Source organism: Schistocerca serialis, chromosome 7 (genome assembly GCF_023864345.2).
Source record: "Schistocerca serialis cubense isolate TAMUIC-IGC-003099 chromosome 7, iqSchSeri2.2, whole genome shotgun sequence".
Taxonomy (NCBI): Eukaryota; Metazoa; Arthropoda; class Insecta; order Orthoptera; family Acrididae; genus Schistocerca; species Schistocerca serialis.
In genome coordinates, this window is record NC_064644.1 from 416,492,995 (window position 1) to 416,514,558 (window position 21,564).

Sequence of the window (21,564 nt, forward strand, 5' to 3'; positions counted from 1 at the left end):
TCAGAGAGGAGAAGGTCAGTGTCTATGAAAGTGGCATGCTGCATTGAAGAGGATCAGTTGAAGCAGATGGGAGAAATGATTTTGAGGTTGTGAAAGAATGAAGATCGGGTGTCTTGACCTCAGTTCCAGATCATGAAAATAGCAGCAGTGAACCTAAACCACACTAGAGGTTTAGTGATTTTGGAGGCTAGGAAAGTCTCCTCTAGATGGTCTATAAACAGGTTGGCTAAGAGGGTGCCATGCAGGTGCCCATGGCTGTGTCGTGGATTTGTTTACAAGCCTTCCCTTCAGAGGAGAGTTGATTGTGGGTTAGGATAAATTTAGTAAGATGTGTGAGGAATGGTGTAGTGTATTTTGGAATCTGAAGGATGCTTGGGATGGGTAGTGTTTGATAGCAGTAAGACAATGGGCATGAGGGTTCTTGGTGTGTAGAAACGTGGCTTCAACAGTGACGAGTAGGGATCCAGGAGGCAAAGGGGTTGGGATGGTGGAAGGTAGCAATGGAAGTGGTTGGTATCTTTGACATGGGAGGCTAGTTACATGCAGGGTGTCATAGGGGTGAGGACAGAAATGGATTCAGGTAAGAGGTTCTGGGAAAGGCCTGAGGCTTTAAGCAGGTTGTGTTGAATCTCTGGGACGGGATCATTCTGGCAGAGCTATAAGTGGAGGAGTCAGAAAATTGGCTGAGGCCTTCTGTTAGGTAGTTACTGTGATTCGTAACAACAGGGTTGGAACATTTGCCTGCAGGTAGAATGATTATGTTAGGACTTGTTCTGAAGTTATGTATGGCTATTCTTTCTTCTTATGTAAAACTGGTGTTCTGAGAAAGGCCCCTGAGGAAGGATGATGGGGCTAAGTTGGAGGTAAGGAATACCTGGAATGTGACCAACAGGTGGTTAGGTGGGAGGAGCGAGGATCAGTGGCTGGGCCATCTGTGAAAGCAGCCATGTCATTTTCCAGCTCTGCTGCAAGCACTGCACAGCTTTTTATATTTGTACGACTACCAACTAGCATTCCACCAGGATGAACAGCCACTGCCAAACTGTGGCCAAGAACAAAGTAGACCACCCTGTTGCAGTTGAACATAACGTGCTTGATTTTAATGGCTGCTTCACTACCTGAGCGATCTGGATCCTCCCCTCCACCACCAGATTTTCTGAATTGCAAAGATGGGAGTTTTCCTTACAACAAATTCTCCACTCCTGTAATCATTCCAGTCTTGACCTACAGTAACACACAGCCACCACACCCTCTACCCAACAGTTTCTACCTCCTCTGCCTTACAATCTCCTCCCCATTCCTGTCTCCCTCCCTCTTTGTTTGCCACCCTCTGCCAATGCACCTGGTCATCTTTCCCCACTCCTCTCCTCTTTGTTCCTTCTTTCTCCCACCTCCCCATTCCATCTCCCCATCCCACCTTCTGACACTGCTGATAGACATGGTACTCTGGATGACTTTTCCATAACTTTTCCCATTTTGTAAATCTCTCCAGCCCCTTTCCTTCTTCACTCTTTCTTTCACTTCTTCCACTTCAACCCTTCTGCCAGAAGAAGGAGGCAATGGCTCCAAAAGCTCATGTGTTTCCCTGCCAGATGGTGAGTAACTTATCTAACCTGTTATATTGAGTAATAAAAGAGTTACAGATCACAGCCCACTTGCAGCTGGAAGACAGTTCCTTAGGGGTTGGCAAATAATATAAAACTACTGCATGGAAACATTTATAAGGGCACATTGAAAAGATTGTTAATTACAAGATGTTTATACTTACTCAAGGATTTGGAACTTCATTATTGATAGGACTGCTTCTGTATATTGCAGTATATTCAAGGTGATAAATGTTTATACAGTAGTATCTAAGGTGCTACTTTGTGAATATTCATTCTATGCATGGATGGTATCAATGTTGTAAATGAAATGAACTATGTCCAAAACAGAAATCAGAAATTCACTCTGTATATTCACTTTAAACTCACCACTGGATTGTATGACATAAACTTCAAACTCGTTGTTTCCATATGCTCAGAGACTCGGTTCACCAGTCTATGCCACTGCCCATTTAAATGAAAACTTGTCACTTGAATCTGTTGTAGAGCAAAAGTGGTCTGTACTACAGTAGAAATGAAAGTGAGTATATGACTTCACAAATATAACTCCACAAATATAACTCGTGGCACTGCTGCTATGTATGCAACCATTGGACATGATGATTATTATGTACAACTACAGAGACCAGAACCCATATTCACAATTTGTCATGCCCCAAAAAAAACACAAATAGTGCACTTTTTGATTGCAGGGACACAGCAGTGACATTGCTCGGTACTCTGTTTTTGTTTGACAGAGCACATATGTTTCCTCATCTTGGAGGTGGAATAAACAAGAATAGAATCATTTTCTTTGCATTGGACAAACTTCTTAGTTTTTCTCTGAAGCATGGACTATAGTATTGAACTTTTATCCAGACACCACTCTTCCTCTTAAGGAGCACATTTTCATTTGTATACACTGCATTGCTTAATTTTTGTCTTACACCCACCACAGTCTCACAAAACACAGATTCATTAGAGACCATCTGATCCAGACACTTAGCCATTTTCACACTGTCATTGCTCCTTTACTACAGCAAGACCACACATTCAACTTCTGTACTAAGCCACAACTAGCCTTACACTCTCCCACATGCTTCAGTAAGAGAGAACAGACCAATGAGTAGGAAGTGACCACAGCACCACTGTTCCCAGATTCATTGCAATCACAGAATTGTAGCAGGAAGGAAGGGGTGCCTTGCTTTCTAATGTATGCAAGCCACAATGTTAGAGTTATACTTACTCCATTTCTGATCTCTAGTCCAAGACTGTAAAGATATTATGAATAAAAACATTATTATTATTATTATTGTTATTATTATTATTAAAAGTTTTAACTATTATCAGAAGGCATGTGTTTTTTGTGTTTTACAGTTACTAATTGTGTCAAATGGAGCATATGGAAAGCGAATGAAGACTATCTGTGATACTGCAGAGATTCCTGCAGATCTCCTTGACTTTCCAGAAGACGGTGCTTTTGATGTAAAGAAAGTAAGTCCATAGATTATATAAAAATAAGAGATTATAATTCAGCTCCATAAAGTTCATAATATATTTATAATAACAGTTCCCCACAACTTATAAATATATGACTTTGAAAATTCAGTGTGAGAAATGTAACTTTCTGCTACTGACTTGGAGGAATGTTTACTGAATAATGAGGAATATAAATCCCATAATGCCCAAAATATTAAAAGTCCAATTACAGCAGAGGCCCATTAATCTGAACCCTGGCATCTGAACGTTTGGTTAATCCAAACATGAAAAACGTTATTCTAAGTGTGAAAAACTGTGCAGTAAACTGCTGTACATACACACTATTTTAATTTACACAGGACAGTAAAGATGTATTCGAAAAATTGACAAGAAAACATTAGGTTTAAAAAATGCATAACAATGAAAGAAAATCTGTCAAACTTACTAAAATACAGCAGATATTTTATCCTTACTTTTTAGATGACAAAAACTCAGTCATTGTATTTTGGTGTAATGAAGATAGTCTGTTATGTGACACATAGTTGCGCCATCATCTCATAAACATCAAATTGGCAGGTGTAGCAGTGGGTTGTTGCTCCAAATAACGTAGCATGAGGTCAGGGACCTGTGCTGCGTCACTGTGTGGCACCAGCTCTCCTTTGTCACTTTCAGGCTCATTGACACTTCCGTCACAGTAGTCCACTTCTTCCTGGTCTTGAGTCACAGCAGCAACTAAAGCAGCATCAGTAAGGTTCTCCACACATGCCTCATCTGCTGTCATCAACTCATCTACATCTCCTTCACTATCTTCTACGCATCCAGGGATTGTCTGTAGCGTTTGTAGTAGATTTTCCTCTTCATTTTCAGCTAGGTTGTCCTGAAATTCAAGAGATGTCCACAGCTTTCTCCACAATTTTCTGAGAGTATTTTCTGAAATATTCTGACATGCCTCAGTGGCCCAATAAACAACATCCTTCACACTCATCTTTTTTATTTTGTCCACTAAAGGAATGCTATCATCTTGAATCAGTATTCTTAAAAATTGTTTTCTGTAAATCAGTTCTAATGTTTGCAGTACACCCCGATCCATCGGCTGTAGAAGTTGTGTAACATTTGGCGGCATAAACTTTGCCACAATTTCTCCATCACATAATTCCTCAGTGTTGGGGTGAGATGGTGTGATATCAGCCAAAAGGACTGCACAGGGAGACAAATGATTTTCCTTAGAAAACCATTGAACAGAGGGAACAAACTGGCCGTGAAACCATTCTTTGAACAGCTTACCATTCACCCATGCTTTTTTTCTGGTTGCGATAATATGTGGCCAAGGACTTCATGTTGCAGTTTTTAAAAGCTCTGGACCTAGCAGATTTTCTGATCAGCATTAAAGGCAGCTCGTGATTACCAGCAGCATTGCTGTATGCTAATAAAGTCACATGATCTTTGCACATTTTAAAACCAGAAGCATGTTCTTCTGCTTTTGATGCCAGGCTTTTTGTCAGCAATTCCCTAAAATTAAGGCCAGTCTCATCAGTGTTATAAATTTGTTGGGGAGAATACTGTCCCTCTCTTATCATTTTTTCAAACTCACCCCAGTATTCCTTTGCTGCATCATTGTCAGAAGAAAGCTTCTCTCCAGTAATTGTTAGCTGACGGATTCCATGAGGTTTTTTGAATCTGTCCAACCAACCCATACTCAAACTAAAAGACTCATCACCATTCATTAACTTGTTCAGGTAAACAGCCTTCTCCTGACCAGTGCTCCACTCAAACAAGTTTCCCTTTCTCTTTCCTGCATAAACCAAAGGAAAAGAGCTTCACCCACTTTATTGTACTGGGACTGTTTCAAAGTCTGCCATATTTTGAGTGTTTTTCCTGAAGATGTTGCACAGTACTGTTCAAGCTTCACTCTGTTCTTCTTCCAATCCCAAATGGTTGCTTTACCAACACCCAGTTCCATTGCCAGTTTAGATACATTCTCACCATCGTCTATCTGCTCCAAAGCATTCAGTTTTTCTTTGAGAGTTCATGTTGTATGTTTCTTTTTACTCATGACAAAAATATGTACACCACTACACCTGAACAAACACAATTCAACTGTTATGCATGCCAGGGATTGATAACTAACATAACCAAGTGCTTTGCAAGCCAACTGACAGTGCACTGACCTCAGACACTACAAAGGTCTCAACAAGGGCAGGGAGTGAGAGTGAGCCATTGTTCCCACACTTGTTCCCATTTGCTACCATGGTGTACCTACTTATCTGCTTGGTATACTTCATTCTCGCAACTCGTCACCATAATTCCAGCTAATCCGAACAAATTGGTAATCTGAACAAGATCTGGTCCCAATTAGTTCGGATTAACAGGACTCTACTGTATTACCATTTTTCTTTCTTTAAACAAAGAACTCTAGAATAATAGAGAATGAGGATGAACAACCATTCTAAAATTACCTTTCTTCAATCCTATAAGCAATGGGTAGTGCACCCTGAAAAGAAGACCACAGGTTTCACCCTCCTTGAGCTACAGATAGACAATGGAATTATGGTTAACCAGATGTGAGGAAAATTAAAGTAAGGAAATGAGAAGTTAGATATGGTGATTAAAAAATTAGATAAATGAAATGTCGTGTGGCTAGGGCCTCCTGTCGGGTAGACCGTACGCCTGGTGCAGGTCTTTCGATTTGACGCCACTTCGGTGACCTGCGCGTCGATGGGGATGAAATGATGATGATTAGGACAACACAACACCCAGTCCCTGAGCGGAGAAAATCTCCGACCCAGCCAGGAATCGAACCCGGGCCCTGAGGATTGACAGTCTGTCACGCTGACCACTCAGCTACCGGGGCGGACAAAAAATTAGATAAAGATCATATCCTGAAGTTATGAGAAAGGTCTTGTAGTCAAACTAACAGCAATAAAGATGAATTGAAAATAAATCTCTCATACATTTTTGACAAGCTTGCTTTGAATTGGGTGTTCAAACCAGTCCTTGAGTTGATGACAGCTTTTACCTTTTATTCTGAATACATCTTCCTGGATACAATATAATTTAACTCTTATTAGTGTTACCTACCTTTAAGCCCTGCTTCTACTTAATTTTATCCTCATCTATTTAAGGGGAGAGGAAGATTTTAACTGTGCGAATTAAGTGCAGGATTCAAAGTTGTATCAGGGTATGTTTAAGAAAGAATTAATTTTTTGTCACTTTATATGTCTCTATCTAACTATCATAAAATAAGGATGTGTGGAGAATAGGAACACAGAACAAAAAACAGCATTCACACTAGCTTTCAGGCAGTCCGCTATAGTTGAGCGCTTGGCTTTTCCTTATTTTATGTGCTACTCCATCCAGAGATTTCTGCATATTGTTCCTCCTGCAAGTTCTCTATAAAGATTCTAACTGAGTTATAACTTACCATTCTGTCATTACCGTTCTTCCATTTTAGCATTATAACAAGTTAAATCATTTATTTTCTATTTTTCAAGTAAACCACTAAAAGTAGTTAAATATAACGACTACTGCCTGTTACACATGTCCTTCAACCCTCATCAGGAACTGCACTGTTGGATATCATGATAGCAGATCTTCTTCATGAATTCTGCATTATGGAAAATCAACATTAACAACCCCATAAATAATGAATCTACAGTTATGTCTGGAAAACCTTCCTTCCAAACACTGTGTAGTAGTTCAAACTAAGTAGTTTAAACTATGTGTGATAGCTAAGTTGTGGATTCCATTTTATGTGCAATATTTCAAAGATTGACTCAGCTGTCCCCGTCGTCAGGTGCTGGGAGCTGGAGCTGAGGCAGCAAGTGTGCATAACAACTCATCTTGCATCATCTGCATAAGGCAACTGGGTCAGTCCTCAAAAAATTGTTCATGAAATGGAATCAAAAACTCAGCCTGCACTGGAAAGCATGCTATTAACCTTATTCCCAAGCCTTTGATGACACTGAAAATATTTCCTGCTGGTGATGACTGTTACACTGTCAGTACTACTAGCTTGTGTGTTCCCAGGTCTGCTGTTGTGGCAAAGCTGTGAAAGAATGTCCAATATACTGTATAATCACTAACATGTAGCCCTGTGATGTAGCACTAGATGTTGCGTATACAGCAAAGAGGGTTCACATATAACATTAGACAACTCACTGCCAACATCTACATCTACATCTATGCCCTGCAAACTGCTGTGAAGAGCATGGCAGAGTGTACATCCCATTGTACCAATTATTAGTGTTTCTTCCTGTTCCATTCACATATGGATCATGCAAAAAATGATTGTTTGGATGACTCTGCGAGTGCTGTAATTATTCTAATCTTATGCTCATGATTCCTATGTGAGCGGTTTAAGTATATTCCTAGAGTCATCATTTAAAGCCAATTCTTAAAAATTTGTTAGAAGACTGTCTCAGGATAGTTTACATTTATCTTCCAGAGTCTGCCAGTTCAGTTTCTGTAGCATCTCTGTGATACTCTACCATAGATCAAACAAATCTGTGACCATCCATGATGTCCTTCTCAGTGGATGTTCAATATTTCCTGTTAGTGCTATTTGGTGTGTGTCCCACACACCTGAGCAGTATTCTAGAACTGGACACATGATTGATTTGTAAACAATCTCCTTTGTAGACCAGTTGTACTTCCTCAGTATTCTACAGTTGAGCCTATGTGGTCATTCCATTTCATATTCCTACAAAGTGTTACACCCAGGTATTTGTACGAGATGGCCGGTTCCAAAAGTGACTCATTGCTATTATAGTCATATGATACCATGCTTTTTGTTTTCTCAGGTGCACAGTTTTACATTTTTGATCATTTGAAAAAAGCTGCCAATCTTTGCATCACTTTGAAATCTTTGTCAATATCTGACTGAATATTTACACAGCTTCTTTCAGACAGTACTTCATTATAGATAATTACATCATCTGAAAAAGCCTGAGTTTACTATTAATATTGTCTGTAAGGTCATTAAGATACAACATGAACAGCAGGGGTCACAACACACAACCCTGGGCCACACCTGAAGTTACTTCTACATGCACCCCGGTTCCCAGAACTCTTGAAGATAGATACTGACTGTGGATATTGTATCACAGACACAACCCCTTTGACTGTTCAGAGGTGTCACTAAACCCACCCAGCCAGCCGCTGTGGCCGAGTGACCCTAGGTGCTTCAGCCTGGAACCGCACAACAGCTACGGTCGCAGGTTCCAATCCTGCCTCAGGCATGGATGTGTGTGATGTCCTTAGGTTAGTTAGGTTTAAGTAGTTCTAAGTTCTAGGGGACTGATGACCTCAGATTTTAAGTCCCATAGTTGTCAGAGCCATTTGAACCAAACCCACCCAAACATGTAAACAACTGTGCATGAGCATCACCTATTAGACGGAGGCGATCCAACAGCCGATCAGTTCCAGTCATTCCACCAAGAAGGAGGTACACGGATCGTGTTGTCTGTAGTTCAACCATGCCTATATGGTCAATACTGTGGTTTGATCATGTCCACATTGTTACTTTGTGCCAGGAAGGTCTCTCAACAAGGGAAGTGTCCAGGCACCTCAGATTGAACCAAAGCTATCTGCACTATCTGACCATGACATGCAACACCTAACAATAAATCTTGAAAATTGTCAGGGTAAAACATCTATCAGAACTGAGTACAGAAGGCCAATAAAACAGTCAAAAACTGAGAAATTTAGGAAAGAGCTCAAAGAAATTATTTGGACGGATGTTTACAGCATCCAAGACACAAATGGAAAATACAAAACATTCATTAATAAAGTTATCACCTGATTTGAAAATTGTTTTCCCCTGAAGGTAACTCAAATTAAGCAGAAGTCTAATAAGAAACCATGGATCACACAAGATAAAGATATCATGTGAGGCAAAAAGGAAACACTATCTGATATGTAGGGACACCTTTGATACTAGCATCATAGCTCATTACAATAATTACTGCAAAATATTGAAGAACATTATCCAGAAATCTAAACACCTGCATTATGAGAAGAAGATAAATACATCCAGCAATAAAATAAAAACAATATTAAGTCAGAGACAGGTAGGACCAGACATGAGGAGGAACAAATAGTTCTAAAAATAAATGAAACCCTCATAACAAACACATGTTGTGTTGCAAACCATTTAAACAAGTATTTTGTCTCTGTTACTGATAGCATGGGTTTGTCAGGATCAGTAAATTATGCAATGGAATATCTGAGACCAGTGCACACAAACAATCTCGGTAAAATTGGATTGACACTTACTTCACCCAAATAAATAGAATCCATCATAAAGTCCTTGAAATCAAAGCATTCTAGTGGTTATTTGTGTAATCAATCACTTATCACAGGAACATTCCTGGACTGGCTGAAATATGCTGAAGTTATATCTCTCCACAAGAAAGGGGACAAAGAAATGCCATCAAATTACTAACCGATCTCACTTTTGCCAGCTTTTTCAAAGAGATTTGAAAAGGTTATGTTCAATCTTCTACTTAAGCACCTTAGTGAAAAGAACATACTGTCAAAGTCACAGCCGACTGGAGTGGCCGAGAGATTCTAAGCGCTACAGTCCAGAACCGCGTGACTGCTACAGTCACAGGTTCGAATCCTGCCTCGGACATGGATGTGTGTGATGTCCTTAGGTTAGTTAGGTTTAAGTAGTTCTAAGTTCTAGGGGACTGATGACCACAGTAGTTAAGTCCCATAGTGCTCAGAGCCATTTAAACAATTTTTTTGTCAAAGTCACAGTTTGGGTTTCTTAAGGGTTCTGATATTGAGAAGGCTATTTACACTTACAGAGAAAATGTCCTTAATTCATTAGACGACAAATTAGAGGCAACTGGCATATTCTGCGATCTGTCAAAGGCTTTTGACTGTGTGGATCACAGTGTTCTTTTAAGTAAATTAAAATATTATGGCATCAATGGTAGTGCTGCAAAGTGGTTTCAGCCATATCTTACTAAAAGAATACAAAGGGTGTCATTACGTAACACTTCAGCAGTATGCAATCAGACATCATCTGACTGGGAAGAAATTACATGTGGTGTTCCCCAAGATTCCATACTAGGTCCAGGTTCCATACTAGGTCCACTACTTTTTCTTGTGTATATTAGTGACCTGACATCTGTTACATTACCAGATGCCAAATTGGTCTTATTTGCAGATGATACAAGCATTGCAATAAATAGTAAATCAAATATAAATTTAGAAAGGGCAGCTAATCAAATTTTTACTGACTTTAATAAGTGGTTCATAGCCAATTCACGTCCTTCAGGATAATGACATCGCTTGACTAGAGTGGCCAGTGTGTTCTCCAGACATGAACCCTTTCAAACATGCCTGTGATAGGTTGAAAAGGGCTGTCTATGGACGACATGACCCAACAACCACTCTGAGGGATCTACACCAAATCGCCATTGAGGAGTGGGGCAATCTGGACCAACAGTGCCTTGATGAACTTGTGGATTGTATGCCGCAATGGATACAGGCATGCATCAATGTAAGAGGACATGCTACTAGGTATTAGAAGTACCAGTATGTACAGCAATCTGGACCACCACCTTTGAAGGTCTCACTATGTGGTGGTACAACATTCAAAGTAGTTTTTTCATGAGCAATACACAGGGCAGAAAGGATGTTTATGTTGAACTCTATTCCAATTTACTGTATAGGTTCCAGAACTCTCGGAACCAAGGTGATGCAAAACTTTTTTTGATGTGTGTATAATGATGACTAGCCATCCAAGATAACATGTTGCATCCTCCCTACCAAAAAATCCTCAAGCCATCCACATATTTCACCTGAAACTCCATATGATTGCACTTTTGACAATAAGCATAGGTATGATACTGAGTCAAATGCTTTTCGGAAATCGATAAATACTGCATCCACCTAACTAACTTGACCCAAAGCATTCAGTATGTCATGTAAGAAAAGTGCTACCTGGGTTTCACATATTCGATGTTTTTAGAGTCACTGCTGGTTGGCATGGAAGAGGTCACTCTGTTTGAGAAATTCATTTGTTTGAGCTCAGAATAAGTTCTAAGATTCAACAACAAATATGTGTCAAGGATATTGAACAGTAGTTTTGTGGATTACTTCTACTACCCTTGTTGTAGATGGATATGACTATGCTTTTTTCCAAGAACTGGGCATAGTTTTTAGTTTGAAGGATCTACAATAGATTATAGTTAGAAGAGGGAATAACTCAGCCATAAATTTGATATAGAATGTAATAGAGATTCCATTGGGTCCTGGAACTTTATTCAGTTTTAACAGTTTCAGGTGTTTCTCAATACTGCTTACACTAATACTTATTTCACTCACCTTTTCAGTGGTTCACCCACATCAACCATTAATCAATAATGACACCATCGAATTCTCTACTTCTTTAAGAATTGAATTACCTAGTTTAAGGGAGATATTTTTAGTCTTTGCAGTTTTACTTGCTTGTAACTGTATGTATGTATGCTGTCTTATTTCCATCTACAAATAAATTGTTTTCACTGAAATATTTGTAAACCACCCTTTAAAAAAAGCAGAAGCAATTGATTTCATTTCTTCTTTTACTGTATCACTTTTTACTGTAAACATTATTACATTCTCACCTCCTGCTGATGTCATACCATTTATACACAAAATGAAAAGATGGGGTTCCAGATCTGTTCCCTGAGATACACCAAACTTGACTAGTTAAAATTTAGAGCACACTGGTCTTATACTTGTAGACGCTGCTCTCTGTTTTCCACAAATGATTTTATGTCAGCTGCCTTTTGCCTGATACAACAACAGTTTAGTTTGTGTATTAGTCTGTTGTGACTCACATAATCAAATGTGTTGGAGAGATCAAGGAAAACTCCACAGACTTCCATTATTAATACACCGAACCAATAACATTGGCTTCATAAGTAGCAATGTCTGTGGTGATACACCTACATTTTCTAAAACCATGCGGTGCCTCTGTTACTATGTTATTCTTCACTATAAAATGTAATATTCTATTGTTCAAGACAATTTCCACAATTTTAAATAAGGTAGGTGTGACAGTAATTGGCTTACAGTTTGCACAATTCTTCTTACCACAGCCCTCATAAATAGACACAACCTTTCTCTTGTTCAGGTATTTAGGAAACGTCCCATTTCCTGAAGGTAAGTTTATTAAGTCAGTCAGAGATTTTACTAACCGATGAGCACAGGCATTTTGCTACACAAGTTGATATTCTATCATGACCTCCTGTGATATTTGGGCTTTGAAGAGTGTATTATTTTTCTACTTCTGATACACTTGCTGCCAACAAAAAAAATACAATCTGTGGCATTGGGTATGCTATTTATATTTCTTGATTTTTTTTTTTGTGAACTATATGTTTCTTTTATGAATTTTTCCACTACACTGACATAACGTTGATTAAAAATACTGCTGATGACATTTGGACCTCTACATTCCCTCCCCTCTTTCTCTAAAATTATATTACTGCTATGCATCTTTCCTATTGGATTCTTTCCTACACCAATTTACACTGAGCTGACAAAAGCCATGGGACACTTCATAATATCATGTCAGACCTGCTTTTGCCTGGGGTAGTGCAGCAGTTAGATGTGGCACGGACTCTACAAGCTGATGGAAGTCCCCTGCAGAAATATTGAGCCACATTGCCTCTATAGCCATTTATGATTGTGAAAGTGTTTCTGATGCAAGATTTTGTGCATGAACTAACCTCTCAGTTATGTCCCAGAAATGTTTAGTGGGATTCATGTTGGGCAAGATTAATGGCCAAATCACTCACTCAAATTGTCCACAATGTTCTTTGCACCAGATGCGAACAATTGTGGCCTGGTGACATGGCATAAAAATTACATTGTTTGGGAACATGATGTCCATGAATGTCTGCAAATGATACCCAAGTAGCCAACATAACAACTTCCAGTCAATGATCAGTTCAGTAGGACCAGAGGACCCAGTCCGTTCCATGTAAACACAGCCCACACCGTTATGGAGCCACAACCAGCTTGCACATTACCTTGTTTAAAACTTGGGTCCAGGGCTTCATGGGGTCTGTTCTACACTCAAACCCTATCATTAGCTCTTACCAACTGAAACAGGGACTCGTCTGACCAGACACAGTTTTCCAGTCATCTAAGGTCCAACTTATAAGGTCACAAGCCCAGGAGAGGTGCTGCAGCTGATGTCCTGCTGTTAGCAAAGGCACTCCCATCAGCTGTCTGCTGCCATAACCCATTAAAAACATATTTTATGACACTGTCCTAATAAATACGAGGTGTGTTTTTTAAGTAAGTACCGTATTGAAATTAAAAAAAGACATGCTAAGATATCTCAGTAATTTTATTTTTACATGAAAGCCTGTACCCTAATCTACACATTGACACCATTACAGTCTGATTCTTCCTTGTTTCATTGTGTACTGAGTGTTTAAGATGCCTCTGATAATCATGAGACCCACCAACTGTGAAGTACGGGCTGTTATAAGATTTCTTAGTGCTAAAGGCCTAAAAGTGATCGATATTCACCATTAGATCTGTGCAGTTTACAGAAAAACATTATGAGTGATGGAATGGTAAGAAAGTGGGTGAGAGCGTTTAAAGATGGCCACACAAATGTGCATGATGAACAACAGAGTGGGCATCCTTTGGTCGTTAATGAAAGTTTGGTGCAGGAAGTGGACAATAAGGTGCTCCTTGTGGAATGACTTTCCTAATGTTTCTCGTAGTGTTTTGTATGGCACTGTGACCGAGTACTTGAATTACCGAAATTGTGCACACGTTGGGTACCAAAAATGTTGATGGATGTGCACAAAACCAAACGTTTAGACAGTGCATTGACTTTCCTTGAGCGGTACCACAATGACAGTGATGATTTCTTAAGCCAAATTGTTATGAACAATGAAACATAGGCGGCCTACATCACACCAGAATCAAAGCAACAGATCATGGAAGTTGAGCAAGGGCACTGTTTTGCTGCAAGACAATGCCTGTCTGCATGTGGCGAATCAGAACAAAGATTTCATCACATCTTTTCGATGGGAAACTCTAGATCATCCTACGTACAGTCCTGATCTTGGGCCCCGTGACTACCATCTGTTCTTGCACTTGAAGAAACACCTGGGCAGTCAGTGTCTTCAAGACAATGACGAAGTCAAAACAGTGGTGATGCAGTGGTTAACATGTCAGGCAGCAGACTTCTATGAGGAGGGTATTCAAACACTGGTACAATGTTATGACAAGTGCTTAAATATTGATGGAAATTATGTAGAAAAGTTGATTAAGGTACAGGCTTTCATGTAAAAATAAAGTTATCGAGATATCTTAGCACGTCTCTTTTTAATTTCAAAACAGTACTTACTTAAAAAACACGCCTCGTACATTCATCATACATCCTACATTGATTTCTGCAGTAATTTCATGCAGTATTGCTTGTATTTTAGCACTGACACTACACATATGCCACTGCTCTCAGTCATTAAGCAAAGACCGTCACCCACTGTGTTGTCTGTGGTGAGAGGAATACTGATTTCCAAAATGGAATGTCAACCTTTTGACACAAATCACCCGAGTACAAATGTCAGCTCTGCCAACAGACTGCTCTTTTATAGCTTGTGTACATGATACTGCCGCCATCTATTTTTATATGTGCATATGACAATCCCATGACACCTTTTGTAAGCTCAGTGTATGTGGGACCACACAGTCTTAGAAATGGTTTGGAAGCTGAAATTTCATTTTGGTAAAAACTGTATTTAGTTCCTCTCATTATTCTAGTACAGGCTCTCTTTTTCATACTACTGGTAAAAATATGTTAAATGTTACCAGATTCAAGTTAGTTTCTTACTTCTGTAGAGATAATATGATGAAAGGAGGAGTTGACACATTCGCCAGAAACTGTTTTAATTTCAAGAATATTGATATTAATAAATTTTGCTCAGAGCAGCACTTAGAAGCGAGTCCAACAAAAGTAGTATTTCATAATAAGTCCTTTATAATAGTAAGTATATACAGAGCACCTTCAGGAAACTTTATCCTCTTCAAAAAAAATCTGGAAACTCTATTGTCCCATCTCACAGTAAAAAACAAGGAAATAGTGGTTGCTGGTGATTTTAATGTGGATTTATTGCAAAGCTCTGTCAGAGAAGAATTGTTGCAATCAGTAATACTATCATTCAATTTAATTCCTACTGTGGACTTTGTAACTAAGGTATGTAAATGCTCTGAGACTACTGTTGATAATATCTTTGTAGACAAATCTAGGGAAAAAGTCATATCACAAAACCAACAGTAAATGAGCTATCTGATCATGACATGCAGCATCTTATGTTAAAAGTTGAAACTTGTCAGGATATAAAATTTATTAAATCTGAGCACAGGAGGGTAATAAATAAGTGAAAAATTCAGAATTATAGGGGACTGCTCAAAGACATGAACTGGTAATATGTTTACAACACTTCTGACTTGAATGGAAAGTACAAAGCATTCATTAATAATGTTATTTCCTCTCTTAAATGTTGTTACCCTCTAAAGGTAACTCAAAAAATGGAAGCCTAAAAATAAACCATGGATTACACAAGGAATTAAGATCTCATGTGGGACAGAAAGGAGACTGTATCTAATATCTAGGAACTGCTCTGATGTTATCATTGTAGTACATTACAAAGAATACTGCAAAATAGTGAAGCAAGTAATCCAGAAATATAAGCAGCTTTATTATGAGAAAAAGAAAATTACACCAGGCAATAAAATAAAAACTATATGGGATATAGCAAAGGCAGAGATAGGTTGGGCTAAAAAGGAAGAGTAACAGATAGCTCTAAAACAAATGACACACTAGGAACAAGTGAACATAGAGTTACAAACCTCTTCAATGAATACTTTGTTTCTGTTACTGACAGCTTAAGGTTATCAGGTTCAATAAACAATGCAATGGAGTATCTGAGACCAGTCTTTACAAATAACTTCAGTAAAATGGAAATGACATTCACATCTCCCAACAAAGTAGCATCCATCATAAAATCCTTAAAATCAAAGTATTCTAGTGGTTATAACACGTCAATGAAGTAATCAAATAGTGCTCATGTGAGTTGAGTTCCGTCTTAAGCTATTTGTGTAATCAGTCTCTTATCAGTGGAACATTTCCAGACTGGCTAAAATGTGCTGAAGTTAAGCTTCTTTACAAGAAGGCAGTTAGGGAGGTACCACAAACTATTGATCAATTTCACTTATGCCAGCTATTTGGAAAGGTTGTGTTCAAGCATCTCCTTAACCATCTGATTGCAAATAATATATTGCCCAAGTCACAGTTTGTATTTCTTAAGGTTTCTGATATAGAGAAACATGTTTACACTTACTTTGAGAATGTAGTTAATTCACTAGATAATAAATTAGGAGCTACTGGCATTTTCTGTGACCTGTCAAAGCCTTTGAATGTGTACACCACAGCATTCTCTTAAGTAAATTGGAACATTATGGTGTCACTGGCAGTGCTGTGAAATGGTTTGAGTTTATCTAACAGAAATCAAAGGGTGTCATTGCGAAATACTGTGTAGTAAGCAGTCAGTCTTCATCTGATTAGGAATTAATTACATGTGGTTTTCCTTAAGATTTCATCTTGTGTCACTTGCTTTTTCTTGTGTTCATTAATGACCTCTCACCTGTTACATTGCCAGATGCTAAGTTTGTTTTATTTGCCAGTGATACAAACGTTGCAACAAATGGCAAGTCAAGTACAGACTACTAATCAAATTTTCATGTTAATAAATGGTTTAAAACTAATTCACTGTCATTAAACTTTGAAAAGATCCACTATATGCAGCTGAGATTTTGTAAGAGATTTCCTTCCAGCATTGGTATAACATATGAAGGCATGCAAATCAGAGAGGTTGATAGTGTTAAATTTCTGTGAGTACAACTCGATAATAAATTCAGTTGGGAAGGGCATACCACAGAATTGCTGAAGTGCCTCAACAAGTCTGTATTTGCAGGGTGAATGATGTCAGATGTAGGAGATATAAATACAAAAAACTTGTGTACTTTGCCTACTTTCGTTCTATTGTGTCATAAGGGATCATATTCTGGGGTAACTTATAAAACCGAGCAAAAGTTTTTATAAAGTGCAAAAGCATATAATAATACTCATTTGTGGTGTAAATTCAAGAACATCATGTAGAGCTCTTCAAGGAACTGAGTATTCTAACTACTGCTTCTCAATATATTTATTCCTTAATGATTTTTGTTGCAATTAATATGTCTCTGTTTCCAACCGATAGCTCAATACGCACTATCAGTACTAGGAATAATAACAAACTACATAAAGACCTAAAATCACTTACCTTGGCCAAAAAAGGGGTCCAGTATTCAGGAACATACATTTTCAATAAATTGCCAGCAACCATTAAAACGTGGTTACAGATAAAGCACGATTTAAACAGAGTCTAAATGACTTTTTGGTAGGCAACTCCTTCTACTCTACAAATGAACATTTTAACAATATTATGAGAAGGAAAGTTGCTACTCACCATTCAGCACAAGTGCTGAGTTGCAGATAGGCACAACAAAAAGATTTTCACACTTGAATCTTTCGGCCAATGGCCTTTGTCAACAACTGACACACACATCCGCGTGCATGCATGCGCATGCGCGCCCACACACACACACAAGCACACACACACACACACACACACACACACACACACACACACACACACACACACATTCACTCAAATGCAACTCACACACACGACTGCAGTCTCAGGCAACTGAAACCACATTGCGTGCAGCAACAGCAGTGGATGATAGGAGTGGTGACTGTGTGGGGGAAAGGAGGAGGCTGTGGCAGGGCAGGGGAGTGATAGTATGGTGGGGTTGGCAGACAGTGAAGTGCTGCAGTTTCGATGGAGGGCAGGAGAGAAGGTGGGAGGGGTCGGGGAGGTGGGGGGGAGGGGGGGTAGCGGAAAAGGAGAGAAATAAATAAAAAAATAATAAAATAAAAAAATAAATAAAAAAAGACTGGGTGTGGTGGGGGAATGACAGCTGTGTTGTGCTGAAATGGGAGCAGGGAAGGGGCTGGATGGGTGAGGACAGTGACTAACAAAGGTTGAGGCCAGGAGGGTTACGAGAACATATGATATATTGCAGGGAATGTTCCCATTTTCGCAATTCAGAAAAGCTGGTGTTGGTAGGAAGGATCCATATGGCACAGGCTGTGAAGCAGTCATTGAAATGAAGGATGTCATGTTTGGCAGCGTGTGCAGCAATAGAGGGGTCCACTTGTTTCTTGGCCACAGTTTGTCATTGGCCATTCATGCGGACAGACAGACTGTTGGTTGTCATGCCTACATAGAATGCAGCACAGTGTTTGCAGCTTAGCTTATAGACCACATGACTGGTTTCACAAGTAGCCCTACTTTTGATGGGATAGGTGAATTTAGTGACCGGACTGGAGTAGGTGGTGGTGGGAGGATGAATGGGACAGGTCTTGAATCTAGGTCTATTACAGGGGTATGAGCCATGAGGTAAGGGATTGGGAGCAGGGTTTGTGTAAGGATGGATGAGTGTATTGTATAGATTCAGTGGACAGCAGAATAAAACCTTGGGAGGGGTGGGAAGGATAGTGGGTATGACATTTCTCATTTCAGGGCACGACGAGAGGTAATCGAAAACCTGGTGGAGAATGTAATTCAGTTGCCCCAGTCCTGGGTAGGACTGAGTTACGAGGGGAATGTTCCTCTGTGGCCGGGCTGTGGGACTTTGGGAGGTGGTGGGAGACTGGAAAGATAAGGCACGGGAGATTTGTTTTTGTACAAAGTTGGGAGGATAATTACGGTCAGTCAAGGCTTCACTGAAACCCTCTGTATATTTCAAGAGGGACTGATTGTCACTAGAGATGTGATGACCCTGGGTGGCTAGGCTGTATTGAAGTGACTTCGTCGTATGGAATGGGTGGCAGTTGTCAAATTGGAGGTACTGCTAGTGGTTAGTAGGTTTGATATGGGCAGAGGTGCTGATGTAGCCATCTATGAGGTGAAGGTCAACATCTAGGAAGGAGGTGGCTTGTTGGGTTGAGTAGGACCAGATGAAGCAAATGGGGGAGAAGTTGTTGAGGCTCTGGAGGAATGTGGATAGGGTGTCTTCACCTTCGGTCCAGATAACAAAGATGTCATAAGTGAATCTGAACCAGGTGAGAGGTTTAGGATTCTGAGTGTTTAGGAAGGATTCCTCTAGATGGCCCTCGAAGAGGTTGGCATAGGGTGGTGCCATGCGGGTGCCATTAGCCGTACCCCGGATTTGTTTGTAGGTAATACCTTCAAAGGAGAAGTAATTGTGGGTGAGGATACAGTTGGTCATGATGACTAGGAAGAAGGTTGTCGATTTGGAATCCATCGGGCATTGGGAAAGGTGATGTCCAATAGTGGTAAGGCAATAGTGACGAGCAGGGCACCGTATGCTAAAGGGACAGGAACTGTGGAGAGTCGGTGGAGGAAATGGTTGGTATATTTTATATAGGAGGGTAGGTTCTGGGTAATAGGTCGAAGGTGCTGGTCTACAAGAGCAGAGATTCTCTCAGTGGGGGACAGTAACCGGTCACAGCGGAACAATGGAGCAATGGAGCGCCCTGGGTGGTTAGGTTAATGGACTTTAGGAAGCATGTAAAAGGGAGGAGTGCAGAGAGTGACAGGGGTGAGTAGAGAGATGGAGTCCAAGGGGACGTTCTGGGATGGGCCTAAGGATTTGAGTAGTGACTGGAGATCCTGCTGGATTACTGGATTGGGGTCACTGTGGCAAGGTTTGTAGGTGGAAGTATTTGACAGCTGGTGGAGTCCTTCCGTCAGGTAATCCTTGCAGTTCAGAACAACAGTGTGGAGCCTGGTAGGATTACAATGTCAGGATCAGATTTTAGATGTTGGACTGCAGTTCTTTCTGCAGATGTAAGGTTAGTCTGCATGTTGAGGGATTTGGGGAATGATGGTGAGGCAAGGTTTGTGGTTAAGGAACTCTGGAAAGTTAACAGGGGGTGGTTTGGGGGCATTTGGGGAGGATCACGGTTGGATGGAGGATTGAAATGACTTAGGCAAGATTCAGTTTTGGTCTTTGGTTGAGTCTGATTGCACTGGTGCTGATGCTCGCAGTGTGGTTTCAATTGCATGAGTGTGTGTGTACACGTGTGTGTCTATTGTTGACAGAGGCCATTGGCCAAAAGCTTTAAGTTTCAAAATCTTTTTGTTGTGCCTATCTGTGACTCAGCATCTCCACTATATGGTGAGTAACAACTTTGCTTCTCATAATATTGCTACGTTCCATCCTGGATATCCATTGTTTGAACATCTTAACAGAGCTGTTAGACCACCTTATGTAAAAATATCTATTATATATCAGTTTTGACTGCACTTGGTCACAACAGTCAAAATTAGGTGCTTTGTGTATGATAAATTTATTAAAATTGCATAACTATGTTTCATTACCCCCCCAAGAACCATGGACCTTGCCGTTGGTGGAGAGCCTTGCGTGCCTCAGCGATACAGATAGCCGTACCGTAGGTGCAACCACAACGGAGGGGTATCTGCTGAGAGGCCAGACAAACGTGTCATTCTTGAAGAGGGGCAGCAGCCTTTTCAGTAGTTGCAGGGGCAACAGTCTGGATGATTGACTGATCTGGCTTTGTAACACTAACCAAAACGGCCTTGCTGTGCTGGTGTTGCAAACACTGCAAGGGGAAACTACAGCCGTAATTTTTCCCGAGCACATGCAGCTTTACTGTATGATTAAATGATGATGGCGTCCTCTTGGGTAAAATATTCCGGAGGTAAAATAGTACCCCATTTGGATCTCCGGGCGGGGACTACTCAGGAGGACATCGTTATCAGGAGAAAGAAAAGTGGTGTTCTACGGATCAGAGCGTGGAATGTCAGATCCCTTAATCGGGCAGGTAGGTTAGAAAATTTAAAAAGGGAAATGGATAGGTTAAAGTTAGATATAGTGGGAATTAGTGAAGTTCAGTGGCAGGAGGAACAAGACTTTTGGTCAGGTGAATACAGGGCTATAAATACAAAATCAAATAGGGATAATGCAGGAGTCGGTTTAATAATGAATAAAAAAATAGGGGTGCGGGTAAGCTACTACAAACAGCATAGTGAACGCATTATTGTGGCCAAGATAGACATGAAGCCCATGCCTACTACAGTAGTACAAGTTTATATGCCAACTAGCTCTGCAGATGATGAAGAAATTGAAGAAACGTATGATCAAATAAAAGAAATTATTCAGATAGTGAAGGGAGACGAAGATTTAATAGTCATGGGTGACTGGAATTCGGTAGTAGGAAAAGGAAGAGAAGGAAATGTAGTAGGTGAATATGGATTGGGGGAGAGAAATGAAAGAGGAAGCCACCTGGTAGAATTCTGTACAGAGCATAACTTAATCATAGCTAACACCTGGTTCATCATAAAAGAAGGTTGTATACATGGAAGAAGCCTGGAGATACTGACAG

The 21,564-nt window shown here is 40.0% G+C and overlaps 1 protein-coding gene across 1 annotated transcript in view; it reads left to right on the top strand.

The window, feature by feature from the left end:
- Nucleotides 1-21,564, top strand: part of LOC126412146 (2-aminoethylphosphonate--pyruvate transaminase-like) — a 113,179-nt gene that overhangs the window by 64,830 nt on the left and 26,785 nt on the right. Inside the window, exon 4 of the mRNA XM_050081603.1 lies at nucleotides 2,961-3,077. Coding sequence (XP_049937560.1) covers nucleotides 2,961-3,077 — 117 coding nt within the window. The remainder of the gene's footprint in view (nucleotides 1-2,960; nucleotides 3,078-21,564) is intronic.